Below are 16928 nucleotides of genomic sequence, written 5' to 3'. Positions count from 1 at the left end.
ATGTGGGAAGCCCACCCCCTGCCCCGCCCAACTCCCTGCCCTGGTCTGGGCCTTCCCCTCCATCCCCAGTGACTTGGAATGTTCTGCAGTGTGCCCCTTCATTCAGAAACTCCTGAGGCTCACTCAGTTCATCTGTCTAGTGGGGACATGTCCCATGCCCCCCGGGCGGGGTGTTGTCAGGATGGAAAAGTCAGATTAGGTGCCTGAGAAGGCAGGGTTCAGGGGGCCAGGCCAGTGCTTGGTGCTCTCCAGGAAGAAGGGGCTGGTTCTATAGAGGTGAGGGCTGGGCCCAAGGCCCACACCCCAGTCAGGTGAGTGTGCAGAGAGCGACCAGCCTCTCCTGGCAGAGCCAGCACTCCTGGGACCACCATGAGAACAAATCTCTAGGACAGGCAGCAAGGTCCTGGGGCAACTGCAGCATCAGGCGAGGGCAGGCATCAGTGAGAAGGAGCAGGCCAGGCACGGGTTGCGTTTCTTTATTGGGGCAGAGGGTGCGCCGTTCATATGGACCTCTGTGCTGGTCCCTATGTGCACAGATGTGTATACACATATGTACACACACATCCACAGGAGGCCAGAGCTCTGGTGCGCTGGGGAGGTCAAGCTCTTTTACAAGAGGGCATTAGAAAGAACCCGATTCCAGAAAATGGGGGCGTCTGAGGCTGCGGCCTCACCCTGGCGGGAAGCCAGCTCTGTCTGAATGCCAGAGTGCAGCTGACTGCGCTGGAGGGCCTGTGAGGGGAGCTTGGGTGGACAGAGCTTCCAGCCCCCTACCCTGCCCTGCGCTGGTGGCCAGGACCAGCCCTGCCCCTGAGGCAGGTCCTCGGGCTCTGAGGGGAGGGGGCCTGAAGACCCCAAGTGCTCCATGGGACCACTCCTTGGGCCCTTCTCCAGGGCAGGCCTATCAGAGGACAACCCTCCGGTCCAGGTGATCCGCACGCCCACTCCGCTGGTGCCTCACTTCCAGGTGCTTCTTCTGGACCCTTTCAAAGTGCTGCAGCAGCTCGGCGTAGTCGATGCTCGGGGAGTCTGCTTTCTGTGACTTGGGGGCTGCCTTCAGACCGTCTCTGGGGAAAGGGAGCAGGAGGGCTCAGCGTCAGTGTCTCAGCACATGATGGGGCTGCTGGAGCGGGTAAGCGTCAGCCACAGGAGGGCAGTGGGGTCGGGGCAGGGCCACAGGCTGGGGGAGCTCGACCTCGGGGAGTCTGTCCACCTCAGGCCCAACGACCCTTCCCCAGCAGTCAGCCCCAAAGGGCAGGGAGCCCTGTGAGCATGCCCTCCCCCACAGTTGGTGGGACCAGTCAACGCTGCTGCTTGGATAGGGCCTTCAGCCTGCGGGCTGGCAACGGTGCCCAGAGCAGGCATCACATCGGGAAGCATTTCCTGTTTATGAGTGGCTCCCTTTGGGGTGAAAGCCAGGGCTAGGAGCCAGCCAGGAAGCCAGCTGGGGCCTGGAACAGGGTCCAGGGAGAAGGGGGAGGAGGCAGCCTGGCCCTTTCTTTGGGGCAGGGCTAGGGCCGGGGACCACAGGGATGGCTGAAGTCTACTGGCCCTCGACTTGGCAGGACATCTGTTTTTGAGTGTTGGGGCCCAGAGGCCTGCAGTCACTCTCTGTCCCTGCGGAAGGAGAGCTGGTCTCCCCACTGGGCAGCTGATGCCTCCGGGAACTCCTCTTGCTAGCACCCTCCCCAGTTGCTCTGTACCGCCTCACAGCTTGTGCACTGCATGACTGCCACGGGCCTGATGCTCCCTATAGTTGGGCAATGAGTTAGCCCTGCTGTGCCCTTCAAGCCCCGTGTTTAGCTTGCCCCGGGGGACTAGATCCACTTGGGCCCCTGTCCCATTCCTAATCATCACCCCAGCAGAGAGTCCCAAGAAAAGACTCTGCTTCTCCCTCATTCTGGCCTCACTGGAAGCGGATCTTTGTGGGCTGGGAAGGATCTGCTTCCGGGCCCTGAGGCCTGGTGGCCCTGGTAAGGGATCTCATGAAGGCTGTGGGATGCTCAGCTAAGCAGAGAATCCTTGGGCCCTTTGAGTTCATGAAAAGACCCCAATATGGCGGGAGAGGTCCAGGCAGCAGCTGGGCACAGGAGCTCGACAGACCTGGACCCAACTGTAACACAACCACCCCCTAGACACCTGACCTTGGGCAGGTAACTCAGTGTCCTCCTCCGTAAGGGGGTGCTGCCACAGGAGCCACCCCATAGGGTGGGTGAGGATTCCTCCATACTTGACATGAAGAACTTGGCCTGATGCCCGGCCCCAGCCTAGGTACCCAATGGGTGCCCACTGTGGCTACAACTCTGTCCCTTGGAGGTAAGGCCAGCCGGGGCCCAGCAGCTCATTCCATCTGGGTGAATCACAACGGTGCTTCACCCAAATGGAACCCTCACCAACGAGCCTGGCTCCTGGTAAGGCGCAGCCCACCAATGGTCAGAGCCTGAAAGCCATCTCTGACAAGTCACCAAGACCAGGGGCGTTGGGAACGCTTCCCATGGTTGGGATGCCATCTGGAGCCTGGAAGTGGGCCCCTGTACCCCTACTCAGCCTGTTCCCTTCCTGTTAAAGATACACCACCTGACAACACCTTGGATTGTGGCCGTGGCTGCTTCTTTCTTGGGCCTCAGGCCCTGCCTCCGGAGCTGGGACTCAGGCAAATTCAACAAAGATCAAAACGAGCTGGGTGGGGCTCGCTCTAGGGGGCCAGACTGTGGGCAGCATTCTGGGCTCTGGCTGCTGCTTTCAACTCCCCTGGGAATGGGGAAGGGACATCCCTGTCCTAGTAACCTGTGGCCCGGGTGCTACTGCCCCAAGAGAGCAACTCCTCCTCCTGAGGACGCTGAGGGACCCCCGGAGCTTGGAGCCCTAACTCCAGGGGGTGGCCAGATGCTACCCCAGCCCACGTCGGCCAGAAGAGGGGGAGAGATGTGCAGGCCAGAGATGATCCTGAAGTGTGTGGTCTGAGGCTGGGCACCCGCGGATCTGTATGCTCCTCTCCGCAACACTCTTTGCATTAGATCCAGAGGAGGGAAACTGAGATGAGGGGTTGCCAGGGAGAGGTCAGCAATGGATGACAAATCCAGGGTGATGTGGCCAGGTGAGGGTAGGGCTCGGGAGGAGTGGGCCGCACCTTGCTCTCCGGGCCCTCACGGAGGCAAGAAGTCCTCCCCCCCCATGACTCAGCGTCCCTTTGGGAAGACCCTTCCCGGCCTGAAGTCTTGGTAGCAGGGAGGGGTATGTCCATGGGTACGGGGTCTCCGCTGAGCATTGAGGCTGGGCCTCTCCCTGCTAGTCACAGTGGACACGGCCGCTGCTCAGGCCTTCATGTTCTCTGTATGTTTACAGCAACCCTCAGGCAGTGAGTGGCTAGGGGACACCCAGCCAGCAGCACAGAGCTGAGGTTCCAGAACCCAAAGCCAGCCCTCTCTCCTGCCACCGCACCCACGCACCTGTCACCAGCTTCTCCTTCAGAGGCTCCCTCTTGCCTCACTGAGGAGACGGTCCCTGGGGAGTGGCCTAGAAGCCCGAGTGGAGGGCCAGGGTTCCCTAGGCCTGCCGGCACCCTGAGTGCACAGAAGCGGGGGGGGGGGGATGGGCAAGGAGCAGAGACTCTCCCAGCTGTTCCCGGCACACGGGCCTGTCGGCAACCTGACGCTGTCTTCCAGCTGCCGCCTCTCCCGGGGCTGAGACTGTCCTCAGCCCCCTCTCCAGGGCGGGAGCTGTCCCTCTGTGCCCAACCCTGCAACCTGACCCTGCCCCCAGCTGTTCCTGAGGCCCCTTCCTTGCCCAAGGCTCCGCTGCCTTTTTCTATGACAGCTCTTCCTAGGTCCTTGCAAAGAAAGGCTGGGAACCCACAGCCTTGAAGACTGAGCGGAACCTCAAGGATCCATTCAGTCCGAATGCTCACTTACTGATGAAGAAACCAAGGGCCCAGAGAGGGCATGGGGCTTGCCTGAGGTCACAGAGCAAATCCGCAGCAGAGCTCGGACCAGATCCTAGTCCAGGCCTGCAAACCATCCACTGACCCAGAGGCCTCAGCCCTTTGGCTCAAGACTTCCTGACTCTGACCAGGGGAGATCTGGGGAAAAGCCTCATTTTCGCCAGCTTTCCTCTGCAGACTTGCTCTGTTCTGGCTTAGGGAGCGCAGGGAGGAGTCCGACTACTCTGAGCCTGCCTTCCTTTTCCATAGGATGTTCTTATATGAGGAGATGTAGCAGGCGGAGCTCTGAGAAGGGACTGGCCCTCGGCAGCACAGGGGCTGTGGCCTGGCCCAGAGGTCACAGGGAAGCAGCCGTTCCTGCCTCCTTCTCACTTTCAGCTGTACCTTCCCTCCTAAGTGGCTGCCAGGGTGACCCTAACACCCGTTGGGCACTGGAAAGGCCAGCAGAGGCCAAGCCAGCAAAGCAAGGTGCGGCGTCAGGGCCTTTCCGACTCCCAGGAGATAGAGGTGCTCCGGCCAAGGGAATAAAATGCACACCTAACTCTGCGGCTGCTCCCGCCCCCCTGGGACACTCAGTGCGCTGAATGCCTCTTCCCCTGAGGATTACCCGGTGGCACCACGAGCAGCTGGGACAGGGACTAGCCCTCCACCCCTGAGCGCTGCTGTCCGGGGAAAGGGGCAGGGTGGGCAGGAGCTGGGCCTTGGCCTGGGGTCCACACCTGCTGGGGGCTCTCAGCCCCTCCAGCGGCCTGAGGCCGACAGCCCATTAGGGGCCCCACGCCCAGCCCCTGGAGAGACCAGGTCAGGTGGGAGGGGTGGTGGTGGCCTAGACCCTGGGAGACGGAGGGCTCAGGGGCTCGGGTCAGGGGCCCAGAGTGCCGGGCAGGCCCATCTCAAGGCTGCCTGCATCCATCGCAAGGGCAAAGGCCCGAGACCTTTGGCGGGGGGGCGAGGCGCCAGGCCTGCCGAGGGCGTCTAACAGCTTGGGAGGGAATTCTAGACACACAGGGCATCTGATGCAAGCTGGGTGCGCTCCATTCAGCGTAAATCTTCTCAGTGGCTCTGCTTGTTTCCATGGCGACCCGACAAGTGAAATTTTCCATCTCTGATGCCAAATGCCTGTGGATGAGGCAAAGCCTCCAAGGGTTACCAAATATAGACATGACCCAACAGGCTCTGGGGACCGGGCCAGCAGTGGGTTGAGGGTGGGAGCCTGGATGCCCCCGAGGGGCTGCAGCCCTCCTCCCCAGAGGCTGCCGTGCTGGGCCTCTCCACGGTAGAGCGCCTGGGACCCGTGCTTCCCGCGGACAGGTCGCAAGCGGGGTAGCCACGGGGGCACCCTTGCCTCCCACTCCAGTCAGGAGGAGATTGGGAGGGTCCTAGCAGTGCCAGGGTCACTCAGTGGCCAAGGGTTGAGCCTCTGCTCCAGATGGGAAGGGAGGGCTGTCTGAGGCCCGGGAGGGACCCTATGTAGCTCTCTTGCCCATGTACCACCTGGGACGCAGTGTCTGAGCTGGGGCACGAATTCCTCCCCTCTGGACTTTCTCTCCAGGGGCCTGTGCTTGGGTCACACCAGCACGCTCTCGGGTTTTTTGATTTAACTCCACCCTGACTGCTGGGAGAAGGTATTCCGACCACCTACCACGGCATAAACGCTCCCAGAATCTCCCAGCCCGGTGCTCTGATACGGAAACCCACGGGCAAGTGGCTGCGGGGCGGACAGTGTCTGCAGTGACAGGAGGTGTGATGCCGAGCTGAGGGCGGGCCCTGGTAGCCCCTTTAAAACTCCCCGCTCGCCAGGCCCTGGCAGCCCGGCCGGCCCTGGCCCTGCTCGCTGGCAGAGCCCCGCCCCCACGAGCTGGGCACGTACCCTGTCTGCAGCAGCTCGGGGTTGGGCACGCACTGGAGCCGGTGGGAGAGCAGCTGGAAGGCGCTGCTCTGGGGCAGAAGCATGAGCAGGCCGTACAGGGCCTTGATCAGGTACGGGTTGTTCTTCACATCCAGCAGCTGCAGGCGCAGATCTGCGGGAGGGCAGAGGGCAGGGGTCAGGCACTGCTCTGGGGGCACCTCCGCCCGGCCAGGAAAGGGCCGGCCTCGTGGCCGGGGCTCCTCCCAGCCAGACATGCCTGCCTCTCCTCCTGCAGCGTCTCAGCCGTCCCCGCGATCCCACTGCTCTTTCTTCTGACCTGCCCACCTGCCTTCCGCCTGATCTTCCCAAGTCACCTCAGCCTGGCGGACCCCAACCTGCTGCCAGGCCTGGTCCCCTCCCCCAACACTCACTGCCTCCCTGGCGAGGAGGGGGCTTGGGGCCTGCAGCGTAACAGATTCCCCGGTCTGCTCTGCACGTGCCAGCACGAGAGAGCTATAAATAGGGTGAGCTGGAGAGAAAGACTGGATTAGGGCAGCTTTAAGGGAGGGCGGGATGGAAAAACGCTTTGGTGTGTGACTAAACACACATCAAGCCCATGAGTGTCTGGTGGATGCTTTTGGAAATCCATGTCAGATGCCAGCCCTGCCTCCCCCACCAGACGGCGGGGAGACGCACCCGGGTCTTGCCCAGCATCCGTCCCAGATAAACAGGCCCGCGTGGCTCTCCTCTGAGCCCTTCCAGGAGCATCACTCGTTTCTACCTTCTCTGAGGCCCAGTCTCAGGCGTCCTCGGTGGAGGACAAACCACAAACTTCTGGAGAGACCGTGTCACCCCAGCAGCTGGGCGGGGGCCTCGGGGCCAGGGTGAGCCAGGAAGCAGGGGCCTCCACAGCAGCCCCTCCCCTCGCCCCAGGTGGCAGTCGTGCCCAGGCCCAGCGACTCCAGAAGGGGCGGGGACCTGTTTTGAATCTAGTCCTGGGCCTGGGTAAGCTGGGCTACGGGGCCAAGCCAGCTATCAGGGGGGTCTAGGCAACCTAGGGTTGGAATGGGTGCTGGGCAGGACCAGGGGACGTCTGCTGTGGTCACCCCACCAAAGCCCTGGGCCTGGAGAGAAGGTGTTCGTGGCTTCTCTAGGGTCAGGCTGGACCTGCCCCCAGGCGAGCGTGTGCCAGGCTGCCCTGGGAGGCCTTTGGGGAAGTGAAATGTCAGGCCAGGGGGCCGTTTGGGACAGGCTTCGATGCACTGCCCTGGGAACAGGGTCTCCCTCCTGCTCTTGGGTCCCACGGGCATCTGTTACTGTGAGGGCTGGCTGTGTGGAGACGCTGTCTTCTGTTTGGATGGGAGGGGGCCCCTCGGCCCCTGGGTTTGCCTTTGGGCAGATCGGGGCGCCACCACAGCAGAAGGCTTGGGTGACCAGCCCGGCAGGAGGGTGGCCACCGGCAGGGCTGCCTCCCGGCTTTGCTACCACACCGTAAGTACACGAGCGTCATTCAGAGACTTGCCTGCCTTGGGGAGCGGGCACTGTATGTGTTGAGGCGCCAGGAGCTGCACTCGCCCCAGCCAGCTGCCACTTTGCACATTCAGCCCGGGTGTTACAATCAGGCAGCTCCTGCCCATCAGCTCCCGGCAAACGCCAGCTCTGCTTTGCAGAGGGATGAGGGGGTGGCTCCTGGGCACAAGGGAGCAACCTGCGGGTGGGCCCAGGGTGCCCCCAGCTTCCAAGAGCCACGGCAGAGGGCAGCGTGCTCGGAGGGGTGGCTGGGGACAGCTCTGGGACGGCTGCTCCACCCGCACCCCGAAGGCACCGCACCAGTTCCCCCAGGCAGAGGTGACACTATTCTTCTGGTGGGTTTTGCCGTCAGCGCCGGCCTGTGTCGAGCCCCGCCTTAAGGCACTCGGGCAGGACCCACGCTCTGATGCCGCGTGTCCCAGCCCTCTGTACCTCCTCAGCCCTGTCATCCCCATCCTTACGTTCTTGACATTCTAGAAGCATCCCTGGGGTGACTGTTCTCGCTCCCTCCCCAGTGACAGCCAAGAGCTGCTCTCTGAGCTTGGCTCCCTCCCACCTCCCTCCAGGCCGTCAGAGGCCAGAGACAGGGCGCTCACATGTGAAGATGGGGCACTCGATCAGCTGCACCAGCTTGTCTACCTCCGTGAGGAAATCCACGGTGACCTCCAGGTCCCCGCTGGGTGGGTGGTCAAGGGAAGTGGGGCCACTGGCCAGGGAAGCCGCCTCTCTGGGGGCGGGGGCAGCCGGGGAGCTGGGCCCTCGGGGTTCGACCCAGCGGCACAGAGCACACCTCCCACTGGGCCCTGGCTTCCAGGCACAGAGCGTGTTTCCACCTGAGCAGGATCAGGACACAAAGGACAGCAGCCTGTTGTCCCCCTGCCTTTCTGTCCCTCTCAGTGAAGAGCAGCACAGCTGTCCCCCTGCGCGGCCCTCGGGCTCTGCTCTGGCAGCTCTCTCCTCTGTGCCCTCCAGGCCCTGAAAGGCTCTCATCACCGCCCTGCAGCCTATGGGGCAGGGCTGGGCAGGAAAGGCCCCTGTTCCTGCCTGAGTGAATGCCTGTCAGCAGGGCCAAGGTCAGGGCTGCTGCAAGCCTGGGGCCTGCAGTCCTCGGGTCACACCAGTGGCTGAGAGGAGCAAATCGTAGTCTGAAGGCGAGCGGGCACCCTGAGGGAGCCAGGCGAGGCCACAGCTGACCCTCAGCGGAGGTGCCTCAGGGCCCCTCTTTCCCTACCCCCCAGCTCCTGGCCCATCAGGGAAGGAGACCAATTTTGCATCCTAAATGCCTGTCCAATCCGGGTCACATGCCAGGCGTTCACAGAGGAAGCTGGTTTGCTTCACGGTGTTTCAAACAAAAGCTGACCATGGATGCCTTTCTCTGAGGCAGGCCCTGAGGGGTGCTCCCTCCCCCTGAGGCCTCCCCTCCAGCCTGCTTCTCCCTGTCGTGTCCTCTGCCGGGCCCTGGCTCTGTGGCCCCCAAAGGTCCTGAGCTCCTCACCTACCGGCCTGCTGCAGCCCGGCAGCCCCCCTGCTCCCGGGCCTTCTCTCCCCAGCCTGCCCCAGCACCGGGCAGAGGGCACCCTGCCTCTTCCTCGGGGCACCCTTACCTAGGTAAGCACCCATCCCTGATCCCCAGCTCACAAAGCTTCTCCAGGGCCAGCTCCCCTCTACGAGGCCCTAGATGACCCTGTTTACTCGGATCCACCCCTCACTGTGCCCTCACGGGTCCTGATGTCCCAAGGCCCGGAGGCGGAGCGTAGGGTCAGGGCAGAAGGGTGGCAGTCGGGCCACCGCGTGGGCAGGAAGGGAGCGCCCGGCCCCCACCTGCCCCTCAGAGTCTGGGCTGGAAGAACAGTGAGTGAAGGATACAACTTCTGGATGAGGTCGTAGGCATGCCGGTAGTTCTGGGTGAGGAAGCAGAGGGACACCGTGGTGACTGGGTTGTGGCACCAGGAGCGGTACAGGCAGCAGAACAGGTTCTGGCTCTCCTGAGGGGGGAGAGGTGTGAGCAGTTAATGGAGCCCCGCTCCTTCCCCGCGGGTGCGCGGCCCAGACTCAGGGCCCCTCTCAGAGCGCCAGGGAGCCCAGCTGGGAACGAGCTGTCACAAAGGAAACGCTGACAGCTCCTCCTCAGACCCTGTCATTACTCTCCAGAGCCACGTGGTCATGGCTGTGAGGGCCTGCTCGGGAGTGAGCCCGTCCTTTGTGCTGGTGTTTCTGCCCTCGGCAAACAACAGTAATCGTCCTCTCCACAGCTCTGTGGTCCCGGAGCCTGTGGGGCTGGCAGGGGCTGTGACCGGAGGGGGGCGGGGAGGAAGCTTACTCAGGGCCCAGGCTCTCCCCGGCAGTGCCCTCCTGCCGTCCTCAAATGCCACCTCTTCCCTCCTCTGCAGCCCACCTTGCACTCGGGAACCAGCCCAGGAGCTGAGCCCACACTCGAGAGCCCCTGCCCTGAGGAACATTCTTTAGGCCTCTGCGAACATCTGGAAGGAACCACAGGAAGAAGGCAGGGGTGTGGCCTGGGTCATTCCCAGTGGCTCGGCCCCAGATGCCCTCAGGCGCAGGCTTGGATGTCTTGGAGACTCCCTGAGAGAGGGCCGAGGCAGGGTCTGAGCTGGGAAGGTGGCGGCCACAGCCCAGATGAAACCGCTGGAGCTGTCAGCGCGTCCGGGATGGTGGCTCCCCCCGGGAGCCCTCTGCAGCTCAGCCCCCCTCCTTTGGGCCGAGCGAGGCCTTTGACCCGTGTCCCCCAGAGCAGTTCGGTAGGATGGTGAGCACCTCCCTGCTCTCTCTGACCAGCCCTGGTGGGTCCTCACCGAAAGCCTGGGCCAGGCATTACTGTGACACACCCTGGCTTACACAGGGCATCCTGTAAGACAGACGTGTCCCTCTGTGGGAGGGAGGGGTCCTGGCCAAGGAGGAAGGTGAGGAGAGCAACGACCCCGGATCCCCAGCGGGGTTGCCATCCAGAGGCCTGACCCTGACTGGGTGACACGGCCCGGCAGGTCTGACCCTGCCGGGTCCTGCAAGGCGGGCTCGGAACCCAACCTACCCTGTGTGCGAGGAGGCAGTGCTGGTGGGGGGCGGGGTGTCAGGGAGGGCACGGGGACCTGGAGCAGGGTCTGGAGTCTTCCGTGGGCAGAGACCTCCAGAGCGGGTAGCCCCAAGGAAACCCGCTGTGTGTGACTCCCTCCCACGGCTGGCACTGACACGCAGCCAACCCAGGCGGACCCCTATTTGGCAGCGGACCAGGGAGACCTCAGGTCACATTCTCGTCTCCTCCCCGCCAACCTCCGGGTAACGAGGGGTGGGCTGGCGTGGCCGCGCCCGTGGGCACATAGATGACACCAGGCTGGAGCCCGTGGGCGAGGAGTACCGGGGTCTTCAGGTCCTTCAGCTGGTTTCGCAGCTGGAAGAGCTCAGTGGAGGTCAGCAGGATGGTGTTGAGGGTGTGGACCATGGTCGAGGCGAACTTGAGGTCCTCCTCCCGGAGCAGGATGTCCGCCATCGAGTGGAAGATGTTCTCCGCGTTCAGCAGGAGGCAGAGCTGCCTGGAAAACGGGCCGAGTGGAGGCTCTGGAGACCTCTGGGCCTCAGCCTCGGAGCCGTCTCCTTGGTCTTCCTCAGCAGCTCCTGAGGAAACCTGCTCTTTCCTGGGCCTGCTGCGGGACCCTGGCTCTGGGGCCTGCGGGGGGCCAAGGGGGCTGCTCACAGCGGACCTGGCTCCACGCCTCTCGGCAAGTCCAGAGCCCCACGGGCTCCATCTATCCCCCTACCCACCCCAGGCCAGGAAGTGGAATCCCGAGAGGAGCAGCGGGGCCTCTGGCTACCAGTGTGGCCCCAGGAGCCCTGAGGTACCTTTCTGATCTCCCACACAGCATAGCAACGCCTCCCCATGTGCCAAGGCGCTCTGTGTCCCTTCCTGGCTTTACTTTTCTGGCTAGAGATTATCTTCACGTGACAAATATGCATTCTGGTCATCCGTGGATGGTGTCCCCCCACGCTCCCCCGTGAGAGCCCCTGGGTCAGGAGCTTGTTTGGGCTGTTCATGGTGCCACCCACACCTGGAGTGGTGCCTGCACGTAGCAGGGGCTCAGTAGGTGCTCGTGGGAGGAACAAACCCTAAGGCAACCCTGAGTTTTACCTTCGCTGTTCCGATAATGAAACTCTGGTGCGGAGGCCAAGTGACTTGGCCAAGGTCACGGGATTACTTAGGGCCACTTCTTCCCACTATCTCTCCTCCAATAAGAGTCTTGTGGGGGATAAGGCTCGGGCTTTGTGAAAAGGAGTCTCCATTTTATAAAAGGGAAAACAGGGAACCCAGAGAATGGGGGAGGAAAGCAGTTTTCCCAGGGTCCCTGGGCCAAGGTGACGTCCACAGTGACAGGCAGGTATCAAGGACAAGGCTCAGGGAAGCCTGTTGACCTCCCTAGTTTGCCACTTGCTCACAGAGGCCTGGCCTTGAGGGGATGAGCAGGCCTTCCTGCTGGGAGTTTAAGGATCCCAAGGCTCCTGAAACTAAGAAGAGCAAACCAAGGAGCTGGCAAGTGGTTGGTAAGGAGGGTGGGGTGTGGCCCCCGAGCCCTGCCTGTTGGGGGCCGGTGTCAGCATGGCACCCCTTCCCCACCTCCTCCTGGTCTCCGCTCCAGGGAAGCATCCACAGACCAGGCCTCAGGCTTGTGGGGACAACGGGTCTGAGGCCTCAAGGTCTCAGGTGCTGGACAAAATGAGCCCCATTTGGAGCCAACGAGCCTGAAATATGTCCACCCCAGGTCACTGAACTCACACTAAACTCGGCGTTATCAGGGTCTGGCTTCCTGTTTCCTTCCAAACGCCAGCCACGCCTTGGGGCCAGACTGGAGAAGATTCTTCCCCACACCCGGCTCCAAAAAATCCCAGAGCATTTGGTAACAGGGAGGCCAAACCATGAGGCGCAAACAGCAGGCAGGCCGTCTCCAGCCTAGGCCCAGCTGGAACCGGAGGGCTTGGGCAAGAAACCACCAGAGCAATGGAAACAAAGCCGTTGCGGGGATGGGGCCGCGGGTGGTGTGGGGAAAGCCCTGCCATCGTTGCGGGAGGGGAGGGGGAGGGCCCCCCCACCCCTGCTCACCTGGTGTGGGTGGAGGAGGGGCCCGGGCCCTGGAGCCCCTGCCCAGCTGTGTGACCCAGTGTGTCTGTGTGACAATTTCTCCACCTCCGAATGGGGGTGACATCTACCTGCACCATGGAGGCTACTCAGAGGGCAGTCATCAAGACTAGTGGCAACTCGTGTGGGTGCACAGTATGTGGCAAATGGGACCCCTGGTTGGGTACCTTGTTGGTACCATGGGTGGGGGACGAGGGCCAGCTGCCAGGAGGACGCCTGGCCCTTCAGCAGAGCCTAGGCAGCACTTCCTGTCCCCTCGTGGTCCTCCCACCCCAAGACGACCCCGGCTCCAGGGCTGTGGGATAGAAATGTTTCAGGAGGGCAGGCCGGGGAGGAAGGGGAGCATTCTGACAAATGGTCACAAATGCCCGTCGCCTGCAGCTGCTGCCGTCTCCATGACAGGGGCCAACAGCTGAGGCTGCTGCCAGGCAGCGCTCTCCAGGGACCACAGGCCTGAGGGGACCTGCAGCAGCTGAAGGGCGGGGGTGGTGCTCTCACGTGAGGACGTGAGGACGGCTGAGGAGGGTGCGGAGGGATAGGCAAGGGGGTGGCGATGAGCAGAGGCGGGCGCCAGGGCCTCCTGGTGTCCCTAAGAACCCGGAAACACTGGGGAGCTACAGAAGGTCAGGGATGCAGAGTATTCCGGAAATACTCTTGCCACCACGGCCCTCTCCTCCTCTGCTCTCTCCCTGGTCTGCACCTCTTGGCGGTCATGTCCGGTCCCATGGAAATCTTCAAAGCCATCTCTGGATCAGCGGCTCCCACGCGTGCCTCTTGAGCCCCCACTGAGCTCCAGACGGACCCCGCCTGCCTGGTGGATGCCCTGCATGGCTGCCCGACACGCACTCCAGACTCGGCGGGGCCAAAGCACACCTCTTGGTTTCGCCCTAGACTCTGCTCCCCCAGCCTTCAGGGGGGCATCGGTGCCCCGCGGCCTCAGGAAGTGGCATCACTGCCCACCCAGCTGCTCCAGCCCAAACCAAGGAGTCCTCCTTGATCCTCTGGGCCCCTCTGTCCAGTGTACCAGCAAGCCCAGGGGCTCTGCCTTCAGGGCACACCTGGCTCCTGGCCCGTCTCAGCTGCCCTGCCCTGGGCCAAGGGTCAGCCCTCTCTTGCCTGGTCAATTCCAAGCCAGCTTCTAATTGGTCTCCCTGTGTCTCCTCTCACGCCACCAATTCACCCTCCATGCACCAACTGGGGCGCTTCTTAAAAAGTCCTAATCAGAGCGTGGCCCTCCTCAGCGACTTCCTGCTGGATCTAAATAAACCCAGCTCCTGACCACAGCCTCCAGGCCCTCACACTTTCTGGTCAGCTCCTCACCAACCTCAGCTCTTATGAGTCCTCCTTTACCCACGATGTGCAGGCCTCTCCTGTGTTTCTTCTGTTCCTGACCTCTGCCCTGGCCTGGGCAGCTCTTCCCAGGGACCAGCGCACATCTGGCTCCTGCCAGACATGGAGATCTCAGCTCCAACCCCAGCCTCAGGGGAAGCCTCTGTCCCATGCACACCCCTCTGCCACCAGCCCTTTCTAAGGGAAGTCCTGTTTCTTTCTAACCGTTTCTCATCACCTGAGTCATCTGGTTGATGGACTCGTTTACTGGGTCCCCTGCTGTCTCTCCCACCAGAACATGAGCTGCAAAGGGCAGGGCCTTGCCTGTGACCCTCATGTCCCTCATACCAAGAATCACTTTTGCACATTACCGCATGGAGGAGCTGCGCTGATCTCCACCCAAGGTTTCATGAACAGACCCGGAGCCGTTCCTCTGCCCCATCCCAGCACATCCCTTAGCTGCTCCTGGGTGCGACCCAGCATGCTGTGCCAGCCTGGTCTGCAGACAGCAGCTGCCCTGACGGTACATTTTCAGCCTATCACCCAGGACCTGGCTGCCCGGTCCAGGGAGACCTCAGGAGACGCCCAAGCCGCCAGGACAGCCTGAAGGGTCAGCCAAAACACATCACACCAAGGGTTCTCCCCCTGAGCACCGCTGATTAAACCACCAGGGGAGGGGAGGGAAAAGGAGGGGAGGGCCGGGGAGGAGACAGGAAGAGGGACCACGGGGGAACGGCAGCGGAGCCACAAGCGGCATCTAGCCTTCATGCCCCGACCGCTGTGCTCTGGATGTTTGCAGCTACACCTGCTTCAGGGGGGTTGTCTCTCCCGCCCCAGGCGGCCGCTGGACAGAGCCTGGAGGCCTGCGACAGCGGCTCACAGGGCTCCATCGCAGGGGGCTCCAGCCCTGCAGACCGGCAGGGGCAGGAAGTGGGGGGGGGTGGCGGTGGGGGTCACCTGTCACCTCACCCGGCCTTTGCCGTCTCATCCCAGGTCACTGTAGTCTGCAGAAGAGGAAGACGCCTCCAGAATGCTGGGCCATGAAGCTTCCAGGAGGCAGGAATAATAAAGTATTAGCTCCCGGGGAGCCCTAAGCACACGCAGGGCACCGTGCAGAGGGTGTTACATGAGTCCGCTTGGGGCAGTTCAGGGGTGATGGAAGGGTCAGTGGCTCACGTCTGCACGTGCTCACCGGGCTCAGGGCACCATCTGGGCATTTCAGGGGAAGGCGAGTCTGGGTCGGTGGGCTGGGCTGTACCTTGCGAGCTCTGGACACCTGAGCAGGATTCTTCCTCCTGCATCAGGAAGGTGGGGGAGGAAGGAAAGGGGCCCACTTTACACTCAGCCCTGAGTTTGTGGCACGACCCACACAGGTGGCCTCAGTCTCCCTGCACCCGGCCCCGGGCTCCTCCCGCGGCATCCTGAGTCCTCACACAAGCCTGTACCCCCAGGCAGAGAGGCCCAGTCACACAGCTGCCCAGGGGACGAGGAAGGGTGGATCCAGACGCAGAAGCCAAGTTCCTTTCCCCACTTTGCCTCCTACGTGTGCCTGTCGTGAGCGGGCACGGGGGCTGTCCCCGCCCGGGGGGGCCTGGCAGATGGCTGCCTCGCAGGGCTGCTGCGTCATCACTTCTCTGTTGAGCCCCCGCCCGGCTTGAGCTGCCTGCTGGGCTCTCAAGCAGAGTATCAATAATGAAACACAGCTTGCAAGCATTAAACATTTGCCCATATTTTTTAATACCCATATTAAAGTGCCATTCATCATGAGACAATGGCTTGGAAAATACTTGGGGACAAGGCAGAGGTGGGGTGGGAGCTAACTTGGATGGGGTCTGGGGGGGCACAACCTGGAGGCCCACCTTAGGGCCGGGGTCCACATGCGTGGGCCCCAAGGTGGCCCGTGGTGTGTGGCCGTGAGGCCCCGCGGATGGGGCTCTGCCTCCCTCTCCTCCAGCCGCCCGCTGCTGCCTGGACAGCTGTTCCCGTGCTCTGGGTCTGGGTTCATGCTGGGGAGGGAAGAGCTCTCTTTGGTCCCTCTGTCACATACCAGGAGCTCTCAGATGAGCAATCTGCCTTCGGTCAGCTCTGAAGCCCCCGGGATGCAAGAGGGGGACCGCCACTTTCCCTAATGCACAGAGAGGCCTTCTTTGGGGCGGCCTCAAAAGGCCAAGACACTTGCTGGGGCCGAGGAAGGCACTCTGGCGCAGTGCCTGCCTGGAAGTGGCCACACCACACTTGCTGGGCTGGTGTGAGCTTCGTGTCACTGTCCCTTCAACCACAAACACTGGCCAAGCATCCACCAGACCGTCCCTGAAAGGCCACTGGCCTCGGTGGTGGCCACGGTGGGAGGTGTTCTCCTGTCCCCAGCCTGGTACCCACCCACGGCCCCTGCTTCAGGTGACATGTGGGCCAGAGCGGGAGGAAGACATCAGCTGCCTTGCAGGAGGCTTGGAGAGGGCCGGCCATGCCCCGAGGCCATGTGGTCCAGGCTGGGCGGGAGAAGGCTGCCTCACGGGGGAAGGCACGGGCAGAGGCCAGCCCCACCGGGCCACCAGGGAGCCTGGTGCTGTCCTCTGCTCTGTCCTGGCGTGGGAAAGGGGCCACACGCCGCTTCTTTTCTAGGGACCTGGACCAGGTTGGGCAAGGCCAAGTCTCAGCGTGGAAGCCAAGACCTGCCCAGTGGCTCTGAGCCCTGCCCTCCCCCTGCCTGGGCTGCGTGCATGGCAGGTGAGAAAAGGTGCATGCCTCTCGTCTAGGCATCCTGGACAGCAGGGCCGGATCATTTCCCCAGAGGGCCCACCTTCTCCCTCTAGCCTGAGTCTCCTTCCTTCGTTTCCATCCCCAGCCATGCGTGCCCTGACCAGGCCAACACTGCATGGAGGGCCAGGCCCTCACTTCCTCTCTCCTTCGGCCGCTAGCTGGTGTCCACGTCCCCTCAGTGGTCCAAGGCCAATGGGACACGGGCTTTCCTGGGAGACACCTGGAGCCTCACAGCCATAACTCTGAAGTGCAGCCTAATGTCAAGTACAGAGAACACAGGGGCCCCAGAGCCATTCCCACCGGAAAGGGCCCTCCCTGCCTTGTCCCTGCCCAACAGCTGGGATCCTTTAGAAATTTAAAGAGAGAGCAGCTTTCTC

General features: G+C 62.6%; 1 protein-coding gene across 2 annotated transcripts in view; it reads right to left on the bottom strand.

Moving 5' to 3' along the window:
* Window positions 1-465: 465 nt before the first annotated feature.
* VAC14 (VAC14 component of PIKFYVE complex) overlaps window positions 466-16928 on the bottom strand; it is a 97362-nt gene continuing 80899 nt past the window's right edge. For both annotated transcript variants that reach the window (XM_024124947.2, XM_024124948.3), the window contains 5 exons: window positions 10693-10867; window positions 9186-9304; window positions 7916-7995; window positions 5811-5961; window positions 466-1067 (listed from right to left, as the gene is read on the bottom strand). In XM_024124947.2, the coding sequence (XP_023980715.1) occupies window positions 905-1067; window positions 5811-5961; window positions 7916-7995; window positions 9186-9304; window positions 10693-10867 (688 nt within the window). In that variant the 3' untranslated portion in view covers window positions 466-904. The remainder of the gene's footprint in view (window positions 1068-5810; window positions 5962-7915; window positions 7996-9185; window positions 9305-10692; window positions 10868-16928) is intronic.

This window comes from Physeter macrocephalus, chromosome 17, assembly GCF_002837175.3.
Source record: "Physeter macrocephalus isolate SW-GA chromosome 17, ASM283717v5, whole genome shotgun sequence".
NCBI lineage: Eukaryota > Metazoa > Chordata > Mammalia > Artiodactyla > Physeteridae > Physeter > Physeter macrocephalus.
Note: the sequence above shows the minus strand (reverse complement) of the source record. Positions and strands in the feature narration are given on the sequence as shown.